Below are 24,982 nucleotides of genomic sequence, written 5' to 3'. Positions count from 1 at the left end.
CTGCATTAGAGCCAGAGTGCTCTCCACCCTATCCTCTTCTCTCCTCTTTGTCACAGCCATGGTCCCCAAGAGCACTTGTCAAACACATTTATACATCTATCTCTATCTCAAAGTCAGGTTCCCAGAGAATCAATCCCCATAGCTGACCATAAATGAGGATTCACTGTGTGTTTGTGTGTGTGTGTGTATATAGTATTTTAGAACACAGAATAGGGATTCTTGGTTAAAGCTTCATGGACATATATTGCAGAACTAGAGTTTTAAAAAGGTTACTCATTGTCAGAGTCCGAATGTGCAGGGCCGGACATGCCTGAGGGAGAGCCAGAGATAGGACTTGCCAAACCAGCTATCAGCCCCAAGGACATTGACCATCTATAGCCACCCCCTCCCCTTCCTTCACCCCCCTGAGTGAGATGAGCCACCCTACCTGCCTGCCGAGCTGCTAGAGAGCACGTGCTCCTTGCTGATGTAATTTCGCGCCGAATGTAACTGTGCACCATTTGAATTGACCAATCATGTGTAACCGCGAGAATGCCCCTAACCTCCCCTATATAAACCCTCGAGTTTGGAGGCTCAGGGTCGATTCCTCTGTCTCCTGTGTGACATACGTGTCGACCCGGGATCCCGCTAAGACCCGGGATCTTGTTAATTAAAGCTACCTCTTGCTGTTACATCAAGAATGGCTACTCATGATTCCTAGGGGCACCCCAGCCCACGATCGGAGCGAGAGACGGGGCTCCCCGTTTTGGGGTATGCTCTTTCATTTGGGGGCTCGTCCGGGATCTGAGCATGACCCACCGGAACCACGAATGCCACTTGGAGGTATGTTAGTGTGAGTGCTAGAAAGCGGCTGCAGTGTGTGAGTGTGTGTGAATTAAGTCTTGTAGTCTGTGTTTTTCAGTACCGGTTTAAGGTCTTGGTGCACTGTCTGGGCAGATGAAGGATTCCTGCCCTGTGCACGGGTGGAAGAAGGATTCCCACCCTGTAGAGAGCTAGGTTGAGAGTGCACTGTCTGGGCAGAAGGAGGATTCCTGCCCTGTGCACGGGTGGAAGAAGGATTCCCACCCAGTAGAAAGCTAGCTTGAGAGTGCACTGTCTGGGCAGAAGGAGGATTCCTGCCCTGTGCATGGGTGGAAGGAGGATTCCCACCCCGTAGAAAGCTAGCTTGAGAGTGCACTGTCTGGGCAGAAGGAGGATTCCTGCCCTGTGCACGGGTGGAAGAAGGTTCCCCACCCCGAATAGGCGCCTGTGAGTAGATGAAGGATTCCTACTCCGAATAGTCTTTTTCTTTTTTTTTTTCCTTTTTAGAAAGCACACAGGGGGACGCCCCAATCGTGCAGGATCTGGGACGCATGAGAACGTTCCACGAGCTGAATTTTGCAGGGAGGACCCGGCAACTGACAGTCAAAAAGATCTGACTGTGTTTAAAATCTTGGACCGACGACTGTGTTTGAAATCATGTTTTGCTTTGCTGGTCGAAGAGTTTTACTTGGTCCCCTTAATGCTTAGTGAGTAAGAAACTTAATCTTATGGACCCTGCTCTAGTGGCGGTGTGTTGGTTGATAGCCAAAGTTAATTTTTAAAACAGTGTTTTATCTGTGCTTGTGCTCGCAGCCAGCTGAGATAAGCTAGAGAAAGATTTAAATTTCGCTTGGGAGTAAGGAATCTTAAAGGCAGAGTTTCAGCCGTTTTGACACTTAGTGAGTAGCTGCCTAAAAGATCAGAAATGCTGTCAACAGGCTATCAGAAAAGAGAGAGAGAGAGAGAGAGAGAGAGAGAGAGAGAGAGAGAGAGAGAGACAGGCTGTGTTAGAAATGCTACAGGAGGAACTATCTGAAAAGGCTGAGAGCGAGGTGGGAGAGGACTATAAGGAAAACAAGAACAAGAAAGGAATTTCTGACATTTGCTCACAGTAGGAGAGCGCTCATTTAGAGAAGTTCTTTAAGGGAGCCTGCCTTATCAGGCTGTGGCCAAGGTCAGGATTAATGTTTTCTTTTCCATGGGCCTTTAAACCCAGTGAGACAGTTTGGTAAAGGGCTGCTACTGAGGTCCTGATAGCCCCAGGTGAATTGGTTACGATTCTTTTGTCAGCCACCTGGCATCTAGCACCCAGGTTCTAACCATCTCTCCATCCTTTGGTTATACTCCTTGAGGGAAAAATCTAAGTCTAGAGAGATAGTCGATAACAGATCTGCTGCCTCTCTGCTCACCTTTCCGTTTCATAGACAAAGCTTGTGCTTATTTGTACAATGGCTTTTTGTTGAAGAAGGCCTCCTGGTTTAGCTGTGTGACTAAATGCTGTTTGCCCTCTTCATGCTTGTTAGTAACTGTTACAGGTTTTCTTTACCACTGAGGAAAGACGGGATCCTACTAGAGGCCAGAAAAAATGTTCCAGACACGGATAGAAGGCCCTCACTTCTGCCTGCTCTCTTCAGACGCCTGAAGGTAGGGAGTGCTCCAGGTCTGCCGCCAGGCTCAAAGGGTGGGTCTCTGAGGGGCTGGAAAATGCCCCACCAATCTGGCTAAGATAAGGGAAGGATATGAAGAGAAAGTTACAGAAACTTGAAGGGTTAAGCTAAGTCACTGAGAGAGTTATTGTAAGTTGCAGAGAAAAATAGCTATAGAAGAAGGTGCAGACAGAGAGATTGAAAAAAAGAAAGAAAGAAAGAGGATAAAAAGAGCAGGAAGCTAGGGAAGAAAAGAGACAAAAAGAAGAAGAAGTTAGAGAGCTAAAGAGAGATAAAAGATGAGAGAGGAACATATACTGGCCACAGTAGTTAGGGAACCTAGGAAGATAGTACCTGGCAACAGAAGAGAATTCCTGGCTAAAGATCAGTGTGCCTAATGCAAAGAAAAAGGACACTGGGGCAGGGACTGCCCAAGAAAGAACAAGAGGGGCCACTGGAGAGCTTCTTGGTCCTAGAGTGCTGGACAGGGACCCAATGCTCTGTGCTCCTATGCCCCCCAGTGGGCCAATATCCAAAGACCTTGAGTGCAAGGGGCTACTGGCAACGAACAATACTTATGGACTGCCCGAAGAACAGTGGACCTTGGCGTGGGCCGGGTAACCCACCCACTAATTCATGGTCATCCCTGACTGCCCCTATCCCTTGCTCATGAGAAAATTGCTCTCCAAATTGGCTTGCGTGGGCTGAAATCGCTGGGTGAGGCCATGTGTATGCATATCTACAGACTGTGAATGTGGAGCTTAAGACCTGTCTCAGTGCACCAGTACCTGATGCTGGGAGGTGTGTGGTTTAACGCTGTTCTGCTTGGAACACACCGTTCCTGCCAGCCGGGCACTGGCAATTATCACCCAATCCAGGACTTAAACTGTGATAGAGTGGCTGATGTTTTGCCTTTAAATAGAGTGTCCCAAAAGATGGGACCACTGGTCAGCTGCCATGGACTAGGTTCTCCACCGGTTGGGGACAATCTGGTCACCTTGCTGCCCAATCCAGACCTGGAGCCACCACAGCACGAGTGTCCAGCACTGACAGAAGCCCATGGGTGGAGGAAAGACCTCTGCAACTGGCTGATTGACCCCTGCTGAAAGCCGAGGACCTTGTCCACAAACGGGAACAGTTCTCTTCATGAATGAAGGTCAGAGACAAGTGGGTGCTGCCAAGGTGGACAAAACAATGTCATCTGGGATGGCTGAACTTCTACCCCCAGCACATCAGTACTTCAGATGCCTTTACCATCTCTTGGATGCCCTGGTGAAGCCAACAACTGCAAGAGACGGCGTCGATAGTCATCAAGAAGATACTGGAAGAAATCTTCCCCCAGTCTGGAGTACCCAAGGTAATCTGGTCAGACAACAGCCCTATTTTCGTTGCCAAGGTAAGCCAGGGTGTGGCCAAGTATTTAGAGGTCGATTGGAAATTACATTGTATCTACAGACCTCAAAGTTCAGGACAGGTAGAGTAATAGAATAAAACTCTAAAAGAGACCCTGACCAAATTAAATTAACCATGGAGACTGGCGCAGACTGGGTGACACTCCTTCCCTCTTGCTCTCTTCAGAGCAAGAAATATCCCTTCCAGATTCAGCCTTACCCCCTTTGAGATCTTTTATGGGGCCTCAGCCCCCCTGACTGTATTAGATGATGTTACTGAACCAACACGTCATAGTGCCATAGTAATAATGATTTGTGTGCAAGGCTAAAAGACCTACAGGTGATACAGAAAGAAATCTGCTCACAGCTGACAGCAGCCTATGCCCTGGAGACCCCTGAGACATCCCATCAGTTCCAGGTGGGAGACTGCAGCTACACTGAGCCCAGACACTCGAGCCTCGCTGGAAAGACCATACCTGGTGCTACTGACCACCCTGACAGCTGTCAATTCTCAGCCCTCACCAGCCGTGTACTAGCTGTTGGGGCTGAGAGCTGGGACCTAGAGGGAAATTCAGTCATGTTTGTCCTGGGTTCTATCAAGATAGGTGTGGGATAGGCTTCATTTCCATTACAAATGATGTAACATTGCATATGTTAGTACTCTTAATACTTCTTGGGACCATGCCTCAGGGATCACAGTCTGTATAAGCTTAGAAGTTCTAAAAGCTAGTCATGACCTTGGTGTACAGGCTTAGATAGTGTCCAGATTAGAATCCTCATGTTAAGACAACAATTCCATGCTGTTATGCTAGATGAAGCTGAGTTCTCCATGAAGTTCTAAGATTAGAACTATTAACAAAAAAGGAGAAGGGAATGTAGAACTAGAGTTTTTAAAAGGTTACTCATTGTCAGAGTCCGGATGTTCAGGGCCGGACGTGCCTGAGGGAGAGCCAGAGATAGGACTTGCCAAACCAGCTATCAGCCCCAAGGACATTGACCATCTATAGCCACCCCCTCCCTTTCCTTCACCACCCTGAGTGAGATGAGCCACCCTACCTGCCTGCCGAGCTGCTAGAGAGCACGTGCTCCTTGCTGATGTAATTTTGCGCTGAAAGTAACTGTGCACCATTTCAATTGACCAATCATGTGTAACCGTGCAAATGCCCCTAACCTCCCTATATAAACCCCCCAGGTTGGAGGCTCGGGGTCGATTCCTCTGTCTCCTGTGTGAGATGCGTATCGACCCGGGATCCCGCTAAGACCCATGATCTCCTTAATAAAAGCTACCTCTTGCTGTTACATCAAGAATGGCTACTCGTGATTCCTGGGGGCACCACAGCCCGCGATCAGAGCAAGAGACGGGGCTCCCCGTTTTGGGGTACACTCTTTCAGTATCTTTGCTAGATGTCTTTGCACTGGGATCTTTCCACATGACTTAGATATCCTTGCCATGGGGTCATTACCCGTCACCTTGCCATTTCAATTTTGTGTTTCTTTTGGATGCTATATATTATAAGGAGGTTTCTACTCGACCGTAGATCATTTGGTTCCCAAATAAAAGACACAAAACATTTAGATTTATAATAAGCTTTAAAGTACTAGAACTGGGCAGACATCAACCCTCTGTGCTATTTTTTCTGCTTCCCTGTCAATAACCCTGAGGTATTGCTTGCCATGCTCTGCCTGGGCTATGCCTGTTCTAACAGACTGGCCCTCATGGCAATACACTCATGATCCAACTACCCTATGGGGTGGTGTCTCCTTCCTTCTCCTCCATGTCCTTTCCCTCTCCTCGTGGACCCTGCCTGAGCCCCCAAGCCAAGGGCAACTTTGCTCTGTCCCTTCTCTTCTTCCAAGCCCATGTTGTAGGGATTTTATTAACCAATCAGGGATAACTTAGGAGGCAAAAAAAAAAATCTGGTGTACATGAGGGTCTCCTTGTTTGAAGCAACCAGGCGTTAGGGTACAGAATTTAGCATTTGAATATACAGCACCACAGGCCAACCCATTATAGGCCGATCTACTTTGTAGTTGGACTGAAACCTTGGCTCTCACACCTGTTAGATGTTCAACTGTGGAGAAGTTATTTTACCTTGTGTGACTCAATTCCCTTATCTGCACAGTGAGGATGATAATGAGTGTTTAATTCACAGAGTTGTCTTGGGGACTGATGAGTTAATATATGTAGTATTTAAACATTAAACACCATCTACTTTGCATAATTAATAAAAGTCTGTGGAAAGGGCAAAGTAATAAAGCCAGAAGAACATTTGATTTGGAAATGGGGCCATATAACTACCTCTAGTAACAAACTGAGAATCAGGGAATGGTGGAAGACTAAGGCCAGAGAATTGGGAAATCAAGGCCAGCCTGGGCTGCATAATAAGATCCTATCTCAAAATATCAAGACAAGTCATGGTTGTAGTAATAATAAATCAAGAAATAGCCATTGTAAAGAATTTAGAAAAAGCAAACCAGTGGAGCAGTTTGGATGCTGTGTGTCAAGACCCTCTGCTGTCCATCTCTGGGACCAAGTATGCATCAGATCAGTGATGGGAATGGGGTGCTGAAAGCCTGGAGCAAAGGGATGCTGGCTGCATGGCCACATTTGAACAGCACTAAAGCAGGACTAAATGCTAAGAAATAAAAGCGATATGCAAACCATGTAAATTTTAATGTCCTCCAGAAAGACAACACCACAATAATTTTAGTGTTTCTCAAGCTGCTTCTGTCACCAAACTTCTAATATTGGTAAGGATGTGGAAAACTCTTGTGATGCAAACCAGTTGCCAATAAAAAGAGCAACCACTGTCCTGACCAAGGTGACCTGGATGCTGTCAAATAGGCCGAGGCAGCCTGGACAGCCATCAGAGTATGTTTAACACACAGATATCTGTCATTTCAAAAGGGGGAAAATGAAGCCTGACTTTTCCCCCCTTTAAGCAAAACCAAGAATACTCCAGCATTGAGGATTACAAATAAAAATATGCCAAGAAACTTCATAGAATATACATTTCTCTTGTGTGTGCTCCTGAGTGTGTGTGTTTTGTATGTGTTTTGTGTGTGTTTTATGTGTATGCGTGAGTGTGTGTGTATGTGTGTGTACTTGTGTGTGTGTCTGTGTGTGTATGTGTGTGAGTGTGTATGCATGTGTGAGTGTGTGTGTATGCGTGTGAGTGTGTGTGTTTTGTGTGTGTGTGCGTGTGTGAGTGTGTGTATGAGTGTGTGTGTGTCTCTGTGTCTGTGTGCACTAATGCTTCAATTATCTGCTATGGTGAATACTGTCCCCAACTCAATTATGAAGGTTAGTATTAAGCTGTGAGTAGTATGTGGAGAGTGGTCACAAGAATATTTAGGAGTCCTCTTCTGTTAAGTTCTCTGAGACTTCCAAATGCTGCAAGATGTGAGTGGGCCTCACATCTCAGCACACTAACTCTATTACGTAAATTCCCATGTGTTTTTCTTAAACAATTTTTATGAAAACCTTAATAATTTTTTCTCCCATTCATTTTTTTGGGGGGGGGGCGCAAGGGTCTTTGTTTGGTTTTTGTTTTTGTTTTTTTTTGTTTTCTTTTTGTTTGTTTGTTTGTTTTTTGCTTATTTTAGGTCCACAGGATTTTCTGTAGCCTTGGAGGAAGTCCTAGACTTAGGACACAGGATCTGTACAGTTAAGGGAATTAACCAGTTCACTGAGCACATTTTTTCTTTGTTAGGTTTCTGTTTTTCTTTTGAGATCTCACTGTGGGAGCAGAGGAAGCCCTGAGGAAGTACAGCCCTAAGTGGATGTGTGCTATAAACATGATATGACCATGCCTTGGACCCAAAGCCATTTATCCATGGGAAAAAGGCAAAGGCCCCCATGCCCCTTGAGGCTCAGAGACATGACAATGCCTTCTCAGGATGGTGTTGATAGTGTGTGCAGAAAAAGTCTACTCTACCTTTCTCCCTGGCCCCATCTGGATATTTACAGCCTGAAGACTGCTCCCTGCAGAGACTGCTCCTACTGAGATTAGCTAAATCTGCCCCTTGTCAGTTGCATATGCATATTCCTCCCCTCCTTGTTTATCTGCATGTAATGCCCACCTCCTTGCTGCCCTGTGCAACAGCCCTGCTTCCTGCCAACTCTATATAATAAACATGCTGAGCTTCTGGGATGCTGCATTTTTTTCCAGCTCAGGGACCCAGCCTTCCCCATGTATGTATGTCCAATGTCAATCTTCATTTCCTACTCACCCACATCAGGCCCAAGTCCCTGGAGCCACGCCAAGGACTTGGCAATCTCAGTCTGCTCCACTTTGAAGGACGTGCTTTCTAAACTGAAATCTAAAGCACACAGTGGGTTCAGCTCCCTCTCAAGTGTCTTTGGTGAGAGTTGGGGTGGGTGTGAGACCAGTTGCATTATGACTATTGCAGAAGAGTAAAGGATTCACAGTTTGCTTTTGGTGAAGGTGAGCTCCCCAAGAGGCTATCATTGCCAACGTTTTCCCAAGTCACTTCTAGGACGTCAACTGACTCCTAGGTGAGTCTTTGGTTACACTGCTTCAGTTTTCTGTGGCTACACTGTCCAAATGGCACCCACTGGTCACACATGGCTATTTGAGATGAACTAAACTTAGAACTAAAATCTGCCCCTTTAGTCACAGCAGGCAAACCAGGAGGCAAACAGCCAGCCAGAATCCAAAGCCAGAAACACAGCAGATATAGAATATTTCTATCATCTAGAAATTTCTCCTGGACATCAGTGGTCTAGGTTCTTGGTGTCTGGTTTTTCCTTCAGGGAGAATCATTTGCCGTACTAATATCAAAAGGTTTATTTTTAAAGCAACTTTACCACAATATGACTTACTCACCCCCAAATTAATCCAGTTTAAGTCTACAATGTAATGGTTCCCCATAAATCTATCCGAGTTCGACTGTAGACCAAGGAATAAAAGAAAGACAGTTTATGCAGTTATGTAAAATGGTATGCATCAATATTGACCACTGCATAATTATACTGTACTACTTTTGATTTCCTCAAAATTCAGGCCTTTTATTGATAGTTTTACAAAAATACATTATCCTAGAGTTGATAAAATATTATACAATATTTCATCTGGGCTTTTTATTTCATTGAGACTTTAATATTTTTGCATCTTTTGCTAGTATTGTTAGATTCTTTATAAGAGTTTTATTTTGTAGATTTTTTTGCCGATCTGGTCACTATTTGATGCCATTTCAATGTTCTCAGGATTTTGATGACAATAATACCACAATGATAAAGTGATACTCATTTTCTTGAGCCATTTACAGATGTATATACACACATATGGGAAGTTATGTATACATATTTCTATGCTATACTGTGTAGAATACAATTCTATTATACGTCAACATATACAGTTTGCTCAATATGATTTCTGTGAATGTTATCAGTCATGGGGAAAATAATAAGAGCCTGAATAAACATGGACAATATTTGTAGAATGCACATAAAATTGAAGATGGTATATAAGCAAAAGTGTGAAGTATATCACTTAGAGCTTTCATATCGAATGCACTTTAAAATTTTTAATAGATTAAAAAAATTTAAATCATCTTTACCCAGTTTCATGTTTTTTTTCACAATGTATCTCCTATATGATTTAAATTATATATGCTGGTAAAGATCCTTTTAACAACAGTAACCTAATGCCTTAAATGTGTTTCTGATATTTCTATTCACTTGATTACTGTTCAATAATTGTACCAAGTTGATAGCTGTAATTTTTTATCACTTTAAGAATGTAAATTTCATGTGTGTGTATATAATTTTGATCCTAACTCTTTGCAGGCATAGGCAGGTGGGTCTCTTTTTTGAGGTCTACCTGGTCTACATAGGAAAACCCTGTCTTAAATAATTAATCAATAAATAAGCTAATAAATAAAAAGAATTTAAAACACTTAAATTAATATGAACAAACCACATCTTTAATAACAATTGATTTTTTTATTGCAGATAATTCATATAATCCATTTACAAAATGTTACATAGTGCCATATGGGAACTCAATTTCATCATAAAATAAACCTGCTTTTCTCTTTTCATTGGTTGCTCTTAGTTAACATTTTCATACACATATACAATTTATTCTGATTATTCTCTCCCCCACATCGTCTCATCCCCTCCCCTATGACTTAAACATATACAGTCTTCTAAATTTAGATTTCTGATATCTGATTTCTCTTTTATTTATTATACATTCCTTTACTTTTCCATCTACATTCTTTTTCTTCTTAATAAGAAACCCATTCTGTTATAAGCATTATCTCAGTGCTTGGTAGGAGACATTCACATTTCAGTAGCTTGTCATCAGTGCAGGAAATGACATCGAGGTCTCTCTGTTTCCTTCTCTATCTGTCTCTGTCTCTGTCTCCCTCTCGGTCTCTCTCTGTCTCTCTGTCTCTCTCTCCATTCCCTCCCCAATTGTTCTGTTTTCTATTATAAGGTCTCACACTTTAGTCTAGCCTTGAACTCAAGGCAATCCACCTACCTCAGCCTTGTGAGTGTTGGGATTCCAGGCAAACACCATCTTGCCCAGTGAATTTTGTGACTCTTGTACATCCCTTTACCATTTCTGAATTATTTTTAATATTGCTGTGACCCTTTTCTAGCTTCTAGATGTAGATACATTAACTGATTAGAAGGTTTTATTTTTAAAGATTTGTTTATTTATGTACACGAACACTCTGCGAGTGTGCCTGCATGTCAGAAGAGAGCTTCAGACAGAAGAGGGCATTGGATCCCACTACAGATAGTTGTCGGTCACCATGTGGTTGCTGGGAATTGAACTTGGGAGCACTGGAGAAGCAGAGCTCTTAACCACCAAGCCATCTGTCCAACCTGATAAAAAAGATTGTAAATTTCATTCTTTTCGTGTTTGTTTGCAATCTTTCTTCTTGAGAACACTGTGATGGAATGTCCAAATGGTAATTAGTGGCAGTTGGTAGAAAGAGCCATATGTGTGATGCTGCCATATGTGTGAGGGGCTGGCAACAAGGTGCAGACCCAAGACCATGGCCCTGTGCCCTGAGGCTCGCCTGCTGGATGTGGGCTCTCAGCCCCATCAGGATGCCTTCAGGTGAGGACAGCAGGTGGTGGCTTGCGCCCTGCTGAGCTGGCCTAGGAGAGTGGCAACCACAATCCCCATGCCCAAGCCTCCAGCCTGGGGCAGCTGGTAGCTCCTGAGGCTTTGGCCACAGTTAGGTCAAGGTAGGCCTGGGGGCCGCAGAAGCCGCCCTGGGCCTCCCCAGAGCCCTGAGAGGGGACTGACCCGCCTGGACTGAGCCAGGTGCTCTGTAGCACGTGCTTCCCCATGTTGCGCCTCCCCGTGTTGCCTGCACCACGGAGTGGGCACACGTGTCCTTCCCACCCTGCCGCTCGACCGGGCCCGAGCCGGGCCTCAGGGCACGCGTAGCTCGTGGGTGAGCGCGGGGCCTGAGGGAACGGGCGCCCGCGTTTTATTTGGCGCCCGCAGCAGTGCGTGTGCCTGGGCGAGTTTTCCGTCAGCAGGTGCCCGCAGCCTGGGCACCGCCGCCCAAGCTGACTCCTCTCTCTCCCTCTCCGACCCCGGCAGGGCCCAGAGGTGATTCTGCCTGCACGATGTCCTCCTTGCTGGAAGCGAGCTCTTCGCAGGCGCCACCTGGCGAACAAAAAGAGAAAGCAAAAAAAGAAAAGAAAAAGCAGAAGAAGCGGCCAGGGAAGGGGGCCTTAGCGGCGTTGGGGGTCAGCTCGGCCACGGGAGGGCGCGCTATGACAGCGGCGGGGTTTCCAACAGAGACTACAGCCTCGCAGTGTCCAGGGACAAAGCCCAGGCCAGTCCTGCCAGGGGACCTCGAGGCGTGGTGCTCGCGAGGACCCCTAGCCGGACCTCCGGTCTGGTCCCCAGGCAATGAATGTATTATTTAATAGATTTCTTCTGATCTACTTTGAAATTGGTTGCCCCTTGCAAGAGATTGTATTTGGAGGATGTAAAATACCCTCCTTCAATTACTCGGAAAAAGGGAACATCAACAGAGATTTCCTCTTTTTTAGCCTCCAAAGCTCTGAGAGATTACAGTTCTGCATAATTTAATTCTTTCCTACCTGCTGTGAGCAGGCCTTCAGATCAGCACATTCCTTTGGAATGGTTCTGCTTGTTTTTGTTTATTTTCCATGGTGATGATTAGAAAGCCATGAATTGTTTTGTGAATTTTAAATTTCAAGACTTGACACCCAGAGTTTATGGTGGTTTCCTTCACACACTGCAGTGTAGTTGCAGCATAAAAAAAATACTTCTTGTGACAAGAAGTGGAAAAAGAAAGTTGATGAGCTAAGAAAAGTAGAGCCTTGAGCCAGATCAACCATTTGGCTTCCTCAAATATGGAGCAAGCATGGAATGTGGCTTTTTCAGAGTCGAGGGGGTTTTTAGGATAGGGCAGTGAATGCTGTCTGGTGCTTTTGTGGCTGACAACCCTTAGGAGACAGGTCACAATGTGCCAACAGCACAGAGTGGGCACTGGTGGTGTTTGAACTCAGAAGTGCTCAGGAACTGTGAAAGTTTCTCTGTTATAACCCTGGAGCCATCTAGTGAAATAGACCACTGTGATGCTGTGTAAGAGGCCATTGTGAGGGCTGGAGAGATGGCTCAGTGGGTAAGAGCACCAAGTGTTCTTCCAGAGGTCTTGAGTTCAAATCACAGCAACCACATGGTGGCTCACAACCATCTGTAATGAGTACTGATGCCCTCTTCTGGTGTGTCTGAAGACAGCTGCATGGTCTCACATATAAATAAATAAATCTTACAAAAGATTGTCATCTACTGCAGTTTCTGTGTGGACAGGGCACAGTTGAAGGTCTTAAAAATCAAGTACATTTCCTGTCTTTAGAGATCAAGTGTATCACCTAACTTTCAAACCAAGAAATATATTGTCTTTTTTGCTGCTTCTGTACCTTTAAGTGATGTAACTTTTCTCCTATTACGTCGTTAGTTTCCATGATAGTTGTTTTCAAGTATATATGATTATCAATGCTATTTGCAGAGCTATTCAATATTTTCATTGGATAAATATTTGTGGTGAATTTACATTGTGATATCAGTAAAATGCTATGTGAAAATTTTAGAGAATATACCGGTTTGGGTAATTTTAATAACCTTTCCCCTCAAGTGGTAGCCTGTTTTCACATTGAAAAGACTGGAATTCATTACCATCCATAGCAGGATTGATAGGGAAGCAAAATGGACAGTGACAGTGTTGTTCTCTTTGACAGTTTGGGAGCCAAGAAAGAAGTGTGACTTGCTTTTTGTGACTTACAAAATCAAGACTGAGTATCATTACGGTAGAAGCCCATGGAAAAAATAATGAAGTTTTCAGAAATCACCAGTTAAAGAAATGGTGGTTTTGCTTATATTGAATTCTGAGTTTCAAAGTCATCTTTCATTTTTCTTTATTACTTAATGAGGCTTTTTATTAAGCTTTTTGATTCACCATTACACCCTTAGATGCACAGTGCTAGGATCGTAGTAGGTGCTCAATAAATCACTGACCATCGGGGAGGAGGAATGATAAGAAAGTATGTATTTTCTGTAAGTTCTGTTAGTTTTGGGAACAGGTGGTTTTAGGTTGACCAGTTATAGCTTGGTATCTTGTCCCACATAAGACAACTTGACAGTATCCCTTTCTGGCCATTATGTTCAACTTATTTTACTCTTAATAATTCTTGAAAATAATGGAATTAGTGTGGAAAATTGATTTTACCTGCAGTATAGCAAAAAAGGGCAGTCTAGATAGGTAAGCAGATATGTTTCTCCATGAGCTGATGTATTAAAACATCTAGATTTAGGAATTTAGTTTTGTGTTTTCTAAACATACATCGTACAGCATACAGATAACATCGTAATAGAATAAAGGAATATTTTGATTTAGCACCAAATACCCTAAAGCAATGACTACTGCACAGCTTTCTTGGACATATAAATAGCCAAAATCATATTTCACTCTTTCAAAGAAATAATGAAAGCACTTAAGGTTAAGCAAAGTCCACGGGAAAAGTTTGCTGTGGTGTTTCTCTTTGGTTTCTTGTGCTCTTTCTAGAGAATGACTTTAAGAAGTCAGGGCGGTCAGGTTGTCAGCGTGGTCACTCAATCATGAGCAGATGGTTAAGTGATGTGCTAGGGCCCCATAGGCCAGTGAGCCCAGCTGAAGAGGAGAGTCTAGCCAGTGAGCCTGACTGAAGAGCAGAGGCTAGCCAGTGAGCCTGACTGAAGAGCAGAGGCTAGCCAGTGAGCCTAACTGAAGAGCAGAGGCTAGCCAGTGAGCCTGACTGAAGAGCAGAGGCTACCCAGTGAGCCTGACTGAAGAGCAGAGGCTAGCCAGTGAGCCTGACTGAAGAGCAGAGTCTAGCCAGTGAACCTGAATGAAGAGCAGAGGCTAGCCAGTGAGCCAGGCTGAAGAGCACAGGCTAGCCAGTGAGCCTGACTGAAGAGCACAGGCTAGCCAGTGAGCCAGGTTGAAGGCTGAAGAGCAGTGATTTTAACCTTTATTTCTAAGTTCTTCAGTTTTCCTAAAAGACAAAAGTTTGCCTCCATAAAGTTTGACTTAGAAGGTTCTCCTTGCTCTCTATTTATTATCTCCTTTCCTCTTGCTCTTATGACACAATAATTCCTTATTCTCAATGCCTTACTCTCAACGCTATGCCTTTACTTCTAAGTTCTTCTTGAGTTCTGTTCTCTTCAGTTCAGTTCTGTCTAAAAAGCTTCTGTCTCTTTGTCCTCAGCATTTGTATATCTTTCTGAACACAGCATCACATGGTGAAAAGTTCACCACAAGTTTGCACAGGAATTCAAATCATAAGTTGGATAATCAGTTTACGACAGAGAATGTTTACGTGCATATGCATGAAGAGTAATCATCAGGATAAACAGTCACCATCTGTCACTGGCTGTGCATGTTCATGGAGAGTTAAAAGCTGTAATTTTTAAGAGAAAAGTATAAGTGAAATTACCTATAGGCAAATCCAGTCAATTATTTATGTTCAGTCCTTGCACCTATAGTAAATCATTAGTTCTCTTTTTATGAACTTTGATTAATTGGTTTATACCCTCTTAGGATGGGCTCTAATTTGTAGATGCCTCCTTGGTATTGGAGAAGCGATTCACTCATGACACTTTAAGAATAGAAGAGATCTCAATGAAATTTTGATTACCAGAGAAAACATAATAGCAGTCCTATTATAAGCTTAAAATTACAAATCTAATTTAGGAATTTTTATAGAACCATCATTAGGAATTAAGAAATCGACTATTTGTCTACACACCATCATGCCAAGACAATACATCTTCGTTGCTCTGTGGTGATCTGCTCAAAAGAGTGGGGTAAAGAGCATGACAAATACAGAGGCAGATGCTTGCAGTCAACCATTTTGCTGAAAACAGTGTCCCAAATGGAGAGTTAAGAGAAAGGATTGAGGGAGCTGAAGGGGTTTACAGCCACATAAGAACAGCAGTAAGAAACACCCAGAGCTCCCAGGGCCTAAACCACCATCCAAAGAGTACACATGGACAGACCCATGGCTACAGCTGCATATGTAGAAGAGGATGGCCTTCTTGGGCACAAATGGGAGGAGAAGCCCTTGGTCTTGTTAAGACTTGATGCCCTAGTGTAGAAGAAACCTGAACAGGAAGGCAGTAGGCCTGAGAGTTTGGGTGGGTGGTAACACCCTCACAGTAGAAGGGGGAGGCGTGTTATAAGGGGGTTTAGTGAATGGGAAACCAGGAAAAGGGATAACATTTGAAATGTAACAAAAGCCCTCTCTGGGGATGGACAGCTGCTAAGGTGCTCTGAGCCCCTACTTCCCTGCTGCCTCCCTTTGATCGTGACTGTGGTGTATGGTGTCAGCCTGGGACTCCCCATGGGCTGCTGCTGGCACTGTTCCTGGTGTTCAGGGCCAAGAGCAAGATGAGCAAGGAGCACATGGTTTGTCCTGATTCAGAGCTGGGCGAGTGGCCACCAGAGGACTAGGACAGCTTCCTGTACAATCATGAGGACTTCCTGGGCAAGGAGGACTCCAAGACCTTTGATAGCTAAGCCTGGATGAGAGCAGGAGAGGCTGGGGAAAATTGTTGTTCCAATTGACAGTGATGGAGGTGGCCTTGTTACTACTGAGGACCTGAAAGTTTGGATCAAACAGGTACAGAAAAGATACATCAACCATAATGTGGCTAAACTTTGGAAGGATTGTGATAGGGACATATACGAAAAGATCTCCTGGGAAGAATACAATCAGGCCAACTATGGCTACTACCTGGTTAACCTTGCTGAATTCCAAGATAGCTCGGATCATCACAACTTTAAAAAGTTGCCTCCACGAGATGAGAGGAGGTTTAAGGCCTTGACGGTGACCTGACAGCTACTCAGGACGGGTTCATTGCTTTTCTACACTAAGAGGATTTAGAACATATGAAGGAGATTGTAGTTCTGGAAACCCTGGAGGATATCGACAAGAACGGGGATGGTTTTGTGGACCAGGATGAGTACATTGTGGACATCTTTTTCTCACGAGGACAATTGCCCTGAGACAGACTGGGTTTTGTCTGGGGAGCAGTTCAATGATTTCCCAGATCTGAACAAGGATGGGAAGCTGGACTAGGATGAGATTCGCCACTGGATCCTCCCTAAGGACTATAACCATGCACAGGCTGAGGCCCGGCATCTGGTGTATGAGTCAGATAAAACAAGATGCTTACCAAGGAGTAGATTTTAGACTACTGGACCATGTTTGTGGGAAGCCATGCCACCAATTACAGGAAAGATCTTACAAAAATCATGACACTCATCCTCATATGGCCAACGTGTCACAGGCTTTCTACGGATGCTCTGCGTGATTGCTATATTTGTCAAGTATATAGCAGTTGTGTCCCTAAACAATGAGAAACCTTTCTAAAGCTCAAAAAAATCATACGTTGCACCACAAACAATAATAGTAGGAGATTTAAACACCCCACTTTCATCAATGGACAGATCAGGGAAACAGAAATTAAACAGAGACATAGAAAGACTAACAGAAGTTATGAAACAAATGGATTTAACATATATTTATAGAACACTCCACCCTAAAACCAAGGATATACCTTCTTCTCAGCATCCCACGGTACCTTCTCCAAAATTGACCATATAAAACATCCAATGGTAGAAACATAGCATTTTTAACAAATGGTGCTAGATCAACTGGAGGTCAGCATGTAGAAGAATGCAAGTTGACCCATCCTTATTACCCTGTACAAACCTTAAGTCCAAGTGGACCAAGGACCTCCACATCAAACCAGATACACTACAAGTAATAGATAAAATGTAGGGAAGAGTCCCGAAGACATAAAAACTAAGGAAAATTTCCTGAACAAAATACCAATGGCTTATGCTTTAAGATCAAGAATCGACAAATGGGGATACCTCATAAAACAGAAAAGCTTCTGTAAGGCAAAGGACAGTGTCATTAGGACAAAAAGGCAACCAACAGATTGGGAAAGAATCTTTACCAATCCTGCATCTGATATAGAGCTAATATCCAAAGTATACACAAAACACAAGAAGTTAGAGTACAGAGAGCCAAACAACCCTGTTAATAAATGAGGTACAGATCTAAAGAAAACATTCTCAGCTGAGGAATATCGAATAGCTGAAAAGCACCTAAAGAAATGATCAACATCCTAGTCATCTGGGAAATGCAAATCAAAACAAAGCTGAGAATCCACCTCACACCAGTCAGGATGACTAAGATCAAAAACTCAGGTGACAACAGATGCTGGTGAGGATGTGGAGAAAGAGGAACACTCCTCCATTGTTGCTGGGATGGCAAACTGGCACAAGCACTCTGGAAATCAGTCTGAAGGTTCCTCAGAAAATTGGACATTCTACTATCTGAGCACACAGCTATACCTGTCCTGGGCATATACCCAAAAGATACTCCAACATAAAACAAACACATATGATCCACTGAGTTTATAGCAGCCTTATTCATAATAGCCTGAAGCTGAAGTGAGCCCAGATGCCCTTCAACAGAGGAATGGATTCGAAAAATGTGGTACATCTACACAATGGAGTACCACTCAGCTATCAAAAAAAAAAAATGACTACGTTCAATTCATAGGCAAATGGAAAGAACTAGAAAATATCATCCACAGTGAGGTAATCCAATCACAGAAAAGCACTCTTGGTATGCTCTTGGGAGGGATGGCCTCGAATCCCTACATTATTGATGTTATTATTATGGTTAACTGTAGAGAGCAGCGCAGCGAAACAAAGATGGTGCCCACATCCAGCCTTGTCAGTATATAAACGACTTTCTGCACATGTGCAGGCTTTTCCCCTTGCTAGGGCTCCGTCTAGTGGTGAACAGCGGTACTGCACATGTGCGGTTTATGTACCAGGTGTCAGTTGAGCATTAATATGCTAATGAGGTGATTCATTCTCCGCCAATCCCTGGAGGACAAGTAGTGGGGTGATCCAAGCCCCACCAATCCCTGAGAGATAATTAGCATACTGTTGTCTATATAAGCTGAGCGATTTTGCTGCTCGGGGTCCCTGTTCAAGAGAGCTGTAACACTAAGAGAGCTGTAACACTGAGAAGAGCTGTAAAACTAAGAAGAGCTGTAACACAGTAAAAGCTTGATCACAGAAGAATCCTGTTGCCGCGCGTCGTTCTTGCTGGCGGGACATTGGGCGCACGACAGTTAGCATTAAGTATGACTGGGTTCATGGAAAATCCCCAGCGAGCTGCAGAAGACTAATACAAATGTGGTGGTCAATATGAATAATCACATGATAACGTGTGACGTTAAGATACCCAACGTCATGACCTGTAACGTTTCTGAAAAACCAACATCCTGCTGACAAATAGATATGACAAACCTGTGACCTTTCTGACATCCTGTCAACATCAGCCGATTCCCTGACCTCATGAATATTGTGTCCTTGGCGTGGGTAAATGTTTCTTACTTCTCTCCTCTCTCTGTTACCCTATTTATGGTACAAATTCAGCCTTGGGAAAAAATAAAATGGTCGCCTTGATCAGACTCTTGTCGTGGAGTCCTTCTTCGCATCTCTTATCCCCCATTCTCTTCCAGGTACTCAGCACCCCTCATTGACAGTATGCACTCATTGATAAGTGGATATTGACCAAAACCTCGAATTACCCAAGATGCAATCTACAGATCTCAGGTAACTCAAGAAGAAGGATGACCAAAGTGCAGATGTTCCCACTCCTTCTTAAAATGGGGATCAAAAATATCCATAGGAGGGGATATGGAGGCCAAATCTAAAGCAGAGACTGGAGGAACAGCCATTCAGAGTCTGCCCCACATGTGGCCCATATATATATACAGCCACCAAAACTAGGTAAGATTGATGAAGCTAAAAAGTGCTTACTGAAAGGGACCGGATATACATCTCCCCTGAGAGACACATCCAGGGCATTTCAAATAAAGAGGTCAGTTCTAGCAGTAAACTAGTGAACTGAGAACAGGACGCCCTTTATGGGAATTAGAGGAAGGATTCAAAGAGCTGAAGGGCTTGCAACCCCATAAGAACAGCAATGCTAACCAAATAAACCACTAGCAAAAGACTATACATGGACTGACTCAGGGGTCCAACTGCATATGTAGGAGAGAATAGCCTTGTTGGGGCACCTGTGGAAGGGGAAGCCCTTGTTCTTAACAAGGTTGGACCCTCAGTGCAGGGGAATGTCCGGGAAGGGGTTTCTAAGTGGCATGGATTGGGGGACCATACATATGGGAGAGGTCACGGCAGGGGGGCTTATGGACCAAAAGCTGGGAAAGGGAATAACTTTTGAATAAAACATATATATCTATTAAAAAAACTAAAATTTAAAGAAATGATACTAATGCCAAAAAATAATCAAAAATGTGAATAAGAAAGAAATTTTAGGATTTGGAAAAAGATGAATGCCAGGTATTTGAAAAACTGTATGACCATGGTAAACACTTTAATATACTTGAGAAATTTTTTTACATGTTACTGAACTGCATCTTTTTAAATAGTGAATGGAAATACAGTCCCTTCCTGGCTGTGAGGCTAGGTATCCAGATGTAGTGGAATTTATTATTTGTTGGTCCTGAATCTTTGAGTCTGCTTCTAACACAGCTTATGCCAAGGAAACTAGGCCAAGGTGATATCTAAGCCATTGACCAAACTATCTGGACTAACAATCACAGGTGAAATTCCACCTTGTAAATGGGACGAGAGGAATAAAAGATACCTTTAAGGATTTAAAAAAGATGAAATGTACCCAAAAAAATCCAATAAAAAAGTTTAAAATAAAAATAACTTAGGAAATACAAAATACTGGGGTGACATTCCACAATCATGAAGTGTTTCTTCTGTGATAGCTTATAGGTTAATTTACTTCTCTATGACTGTTTTCTTATTTGAAAGTAAGTAATGGCATTATCTGGGAAGTGATGGTGAGAACAAAAGATTTGCCTAACTTGAACAATCGATCCCTCCAAAGCATGTGATTAACATTCTAAGCACAGGGAAATTTCCTGAGGGGATTAAAGAACAAAATCCAAACATAAAACAGGAACAACAATGATTTAAAAACATTCTGCACTCTGGGTATGAAGGCATGTTGCAACTTTAATCAGCTTTGTAGGTATTTCTAATTAACACACAAACAAACAAGCATCCTATCACAGTCCTAGCAGTTGCATCCAACAAAGAGAGAGCTGTGAGGTAGTGCGTGCTGCTTCTTTCCCCAGATACCCCTGGGCCTCAGGCCTGCACCCAGTGAGCTGGACCAAGAGCAGCCAGGTTGAAATTCCTGCTGCCATGGCAGGATTCTGCAGGAACATTTCCCTTTGACAACAAGGAACCTGTGTGGAGGAGACCTCTTGGTGAGTCCTCAAGGACTCTGTGTGTCCTATTCTACAGGGAGAAGCCCTGCCAGGTCTTTGGCAAGGCCAGCCAGTTGTCTGGGGGAATCTCTGGTCCTGTGGCAGAGGGCGAGGAATGGCAGAAAGAAGGGCAGCTCCACTGAGAGCAAAGGATAACCCTTCTAGGCCTATGACCTCCTAATTAATTTATCTTTTCACCTGATACCCTATTCACATTTTCTTACTATCCTACAACTGTGATCTTGATGAGCAGCTGGTCTCTTGTTTTCTTAATCAGTTCTTTCTTGTCACAGACGTTTTTAACTTACTCCAGCCCATGAGACTTACTCATACCTTCTGTATGCAGTAGGACCCTTGGTGGGCCTGTCATCTCAAAAATAGAAGGTTCAGTAATCCACAAGATTGGACTCCAGTTTACCTCAGGCCAGGAAAGAAGTCAGCCACCATTAGTAAAAGAGCAAGGGAAAAATTACATAGGAAAAACAAATGGCTTAATCAGAAGAAAAGATCCTTAACTTCTAAGGCCCGCACATCTGCACCCCTCTCTTTTGAGCTTTGTATAGTGATGTTGTATAACTCCAGATGGTAGTAAAAGGCAAGAGTTCTTCCCAGAAACGTCATACATGATTTTCACTCTTACATCTGTGAGGTTGGGTGGCAGTATAGCACACATTCAGGTGGGATTATAAAACCTAGGATAAGAAGACAGAATCCACATATCACAATGCCAAATGGACACCCTCCTGAACTTATGGACCCAGTAAAATTGAGCTTCAACCTGACCTCAGGCCATTCCACTCCCTTCCCGTCCTCCTGATTGTTATGTTTGCTAGAAGTAAAAGATCATGGTGCAGCCCCCAATATTCTCATGCCTGGACTTGGCTATTCAGGAAGAATGATATTGTAAAAGTGATGGCTATGTAGTTACAACGTAGTAACCCAAGGTCCAGGTTGACATTTGCTCAATGATGTTCAATTTAATTGTCTTGTTATATTTGAGAAAGGGAAGATGTCCTACATAATATATAAAAGGGACAGAAACTTATTCTTTTATATATGCCCTGTAGTTGATCCCTATGTTCCCATGGAAAAGGAGTTTTTATTGCAAAAAAATAGGATTATAGACCATTCATTTTGTGAAATACATGGATATGTAAATGGAAACAATGTCGGCTGTCAAGGACTGCACAGTAAGCAAATATTTCCAGGATTTATACACTCAGAGGTATAGAAGAAATATATTGGCCTCCAGAAGAAGGGAAAAGCTTAGGAATGGAAATGTGTGTCACATGCATTGTCTCAAGTAGCAGATTTCCTTTTAAGAAATGTCTCCCTCCTCCTTGGTCCCTAGAGATTTGGGTGCTAAGAAAAATCTGCTCTCCAATTCAGGGTTGTAAGCAACCCTCCCCAGCAAAAGCATTGTTGACTTCTAATGAAGCAGAGAGAAATATCTAGCTTTGAAATAGAGGTTGCCAAATGGTATTCCCAGCGACACATGAGAGACTGGAGGAAAGGGTCCCCACAGAAAATCATTAATTTGGGGAAAGCTGGTTAGTATGTAGGCCATAGAACTTTCCAGTGACATCACCAGTAAGCACTTCACTGGGCAATCTATTGTATCTAAGAGATCCCTAGAAACTTCTGTGATGTCACCAGTGTTGTGGTGACACCAACTGCCTTTGGGATATTTCTTCAGTTCCCTTTGGGTTCACAAGCAGGCATGTTTCGCCAGCTGCTCAGGCTATTTCGGAAGGAAAGGGGAGATCAAGGAAAGACCGCACCAGGTCAGAGGGAAGCTGACCCCCTCTCTAGTGAAACAGGAAGGAGGAAATCATTCTGGGGAAGGCTTGGTGAGTCCTGGGCAGAGTTGGGGAACATCCTCAAGGAGGTAGGTTTGAGATGTGCCTTCTAAGACTAGGCCTTACAAGCAGGAGCCTTGGGATTTCTCAAAGGCAAACCAAGAGTCAGGAGTTCTTAATCTTAAATTTGAGAGAAAGACATAAAGTGGTAAGCCTTCAGTGTCTTTTCTTGAAGTTTTTTTAACTGTGAATGTCAATGAATGGCAGGAGGAGGCACTGTGAGATTAACAATGTGACCATCCATGGTTGGGAGTTGAAGCACTTCATCCTCTAGATTACTGTAGGTTACATAAGTCTCTGATGGCGAGAACAAGGAAGGATGCACCCCTAGTCATGAATTGAGTTCTCAGACACTTTGGGCTGGAACACAGATGATTAGAGCTTGATGGTGCTAAGCATTATGAACTCCAAGATTAACTGCACCACATCTGATATGAGATAACATTATCCCAGATGTTTATGTCTCAGTCAGGTTATAACTTTCAGTGCCAGGGGTCCTGTAATAGTGAGTGTAGGACGTGTATGGCATTAGAGGTTGGGAAGAGGGTCATAGCTTAAAGTCCAGCTTCAAAATAGCTTTTCTGCTCTTTTTGGGATTCACCCAGTCTACCATTTCATCTTCCTCAGCTGCCTTTTGGTATTCAGAATGGTCTTTTCCTCCCATGGGCCATCAAATATGCAAATTCACTTGGGTTTATCTATCTACAGGTTTTGGTAGGAAGGCATCATCCCAAAGTGTAATCAGTCAGCAAGAGGAGTGTCTAAAGGAACTGGAGGAACTCAAATTTGAAATCCAGAAGTGTCAATTCGAGAGGGATGAACTTTACCAAATCCTGGACCTTTATATCTATGATGATTGGGACCACAGGTAGTCATTATGCCCAGTAACCTGTTCACTGTCTTGTGCTCTCTCTCTGCTAACCCAAGCTTTCCTCATAGCACGAGAGAGTTTCACCTCTCATCCTGGATTTTAAGGAGACTTGGCATGCAGTAGCTTGTGAGATAAGCTAGGTGCTGTGTGTTTAGGGTTAACCAGTTTTGTAGTTGACCCTGCGGTGGTTGGAGATGCATTGGTTCTGTCAACAGCTGGAAGAACCTGGTCACACTTGCTGCAACTGTGTGTGTGAATGAAATGCCTGCAGGTCATCACTCTTTTACTCTGAATTTGTTCATTATACACTGATTCTATGGCACCTCCATGGATGTAGTTGGCATTCTAAATGCGTTTGGATATGGGTTGGTATGCATATATGTGGATGTATTTGTTGGTGTTTTACTCAGGATCAGGAGGTCTGGGACCTTTGATGGGGTCTGAGGATTTGTTTGATCAACAGTTTGCAGGTCATGATAGTGATGAGTATGTGGAGGCCCACATTGATCAACAGAGCACTTTGCTCCTTCTGTATACCTTGGTGGCACACAGGACTCTCCTGAGGGGAGGACGTGCTATAAATCCTCTTCCCTGTCAAACTTAGTTATGCCCACTGAGAATTCATGTAACAATAGAAACCAAAGATTGAGTATACCTGCTTTCAAAACAAGAGAAATGTCATCACAGCTTTCTCTTGGGCCCAAAGCTGTGGCACAGACTGGAGGAATCTTCTTCCTGAACTAGTCAATTCTATAATGCTCACCTGGCCAGCTCTTGAAGGTCAGGTCCCTCCAATTGGTCCCTTGACTCTGTTGTCCTGTGCCCAGGATAATAAACTTAACCAGTACAAATACTTTGAAGGAGCAAGTATGTGGTACATACTGAGTTTAAGTAATAGAGAGAACAGTCTGATTTCACCTAATTTGTTTCACCTGCTTTGATCTTTAGTTTTTTATTTTTTTTAATTACCAGGGATTGTTTATTGTGACCTAGAAATGGTCACTGTGGTCTTGACAGTTGTTATTCCCAAACAGGCATCTCTCAGGCTCTGCCCCTCCTATATAGTGAGTCTTTGCAGAACCATATCTCCTCAGGATTCCAAGGAGTCCTTATTTCAAAACAAATGTTTGCTTATGTACATGGAAATATTTTTCTGTGGATTGAGTCTCACTGTTGGGTTTTGGTCTGGTTTTTGAGTTTGCCACTTTCTTCCCTTCCACCATTGCTTGAATTTGAACTGTTTTATTATATATTTTTTATTTACATTTCACCTAATTCTGAAATCATGAGTTCAAATCGTTATTTGTTCCTTTGGCCATGACCTAACCCAGGCTGGATGTCGAATTGCCAGTACTTCAATCCGAACATGAGATGAGAATGATGGCTATGCAAATGATGACCAACTCAATAAGTGATGCCATGGAGAGGTACAAGGAGCTCATACAAGTGAACAGTTCCTACCGGTGAGTCACTGACAGTGATGAGAACCCAGCACTAGGCAGGGAAT

General features: G+C 43.4%; 1 protein-coding gene and 1 pseudogene across 3 annotated transcripts in view; both read left to right on the top strand.

Moving 5' to 3' along the window:
* The window catches only part of LOC148003510 (disks large homolog 5-like), a 77,416-nt gene that overhangs the window by 47,135 nt on the left and 5,299 nt on the right, over positions 1-24,982 (top strand). Inside the window, exons 1-3 of one of the 3 annotated variants that reach the window (XM_087568689.1) lie at positions 22,422-22,595; positions 23,313-23,472; positions 24,807-24,938. In XM_087568689.1, the coding sequence (XP_087424815.1) occupies positions 22,466-22,595; positions 23,313-23,472; positions 24,807-24,938 (422 nt within the window). In that variant the 5' untranslated portion in view covers positions 22,422-22,465. Of the gene's footprint in view, positions 1-22,421; positions 22,596-23,312; positions 23,473-24,806; positions 24,939-24,982 lie in introns of those variants that run through there. The other 2 variants (XM_087568688.1, XM_087568690.1) reach the window with 2 other exon arrangements.
* On the top strand, positions 15,794-16,765 carry LOC148003511 (reticulocalbin-1 pseudogene; annotated as a pseudogene).

The sequence above is a fragment of the Rattus norvegicus genome, chromosome 9 (genome assembly GCF_021556685.1).
Source record: "Rattus norvegicus strain SHRSP/BbbUtx chromosome 9, alternate assembly SHRSP_T2T, whole genome shotgun sequence".
Taxonomy (NCBI): Eukaryota; Metazoa; Chordata; class Mammalia; order Rodentia; family Muridae; genus Rattus; species Rattus norvegicus.
This window is presented reverse-complemented; position numbering and strand designations above follow the sequence as displayed.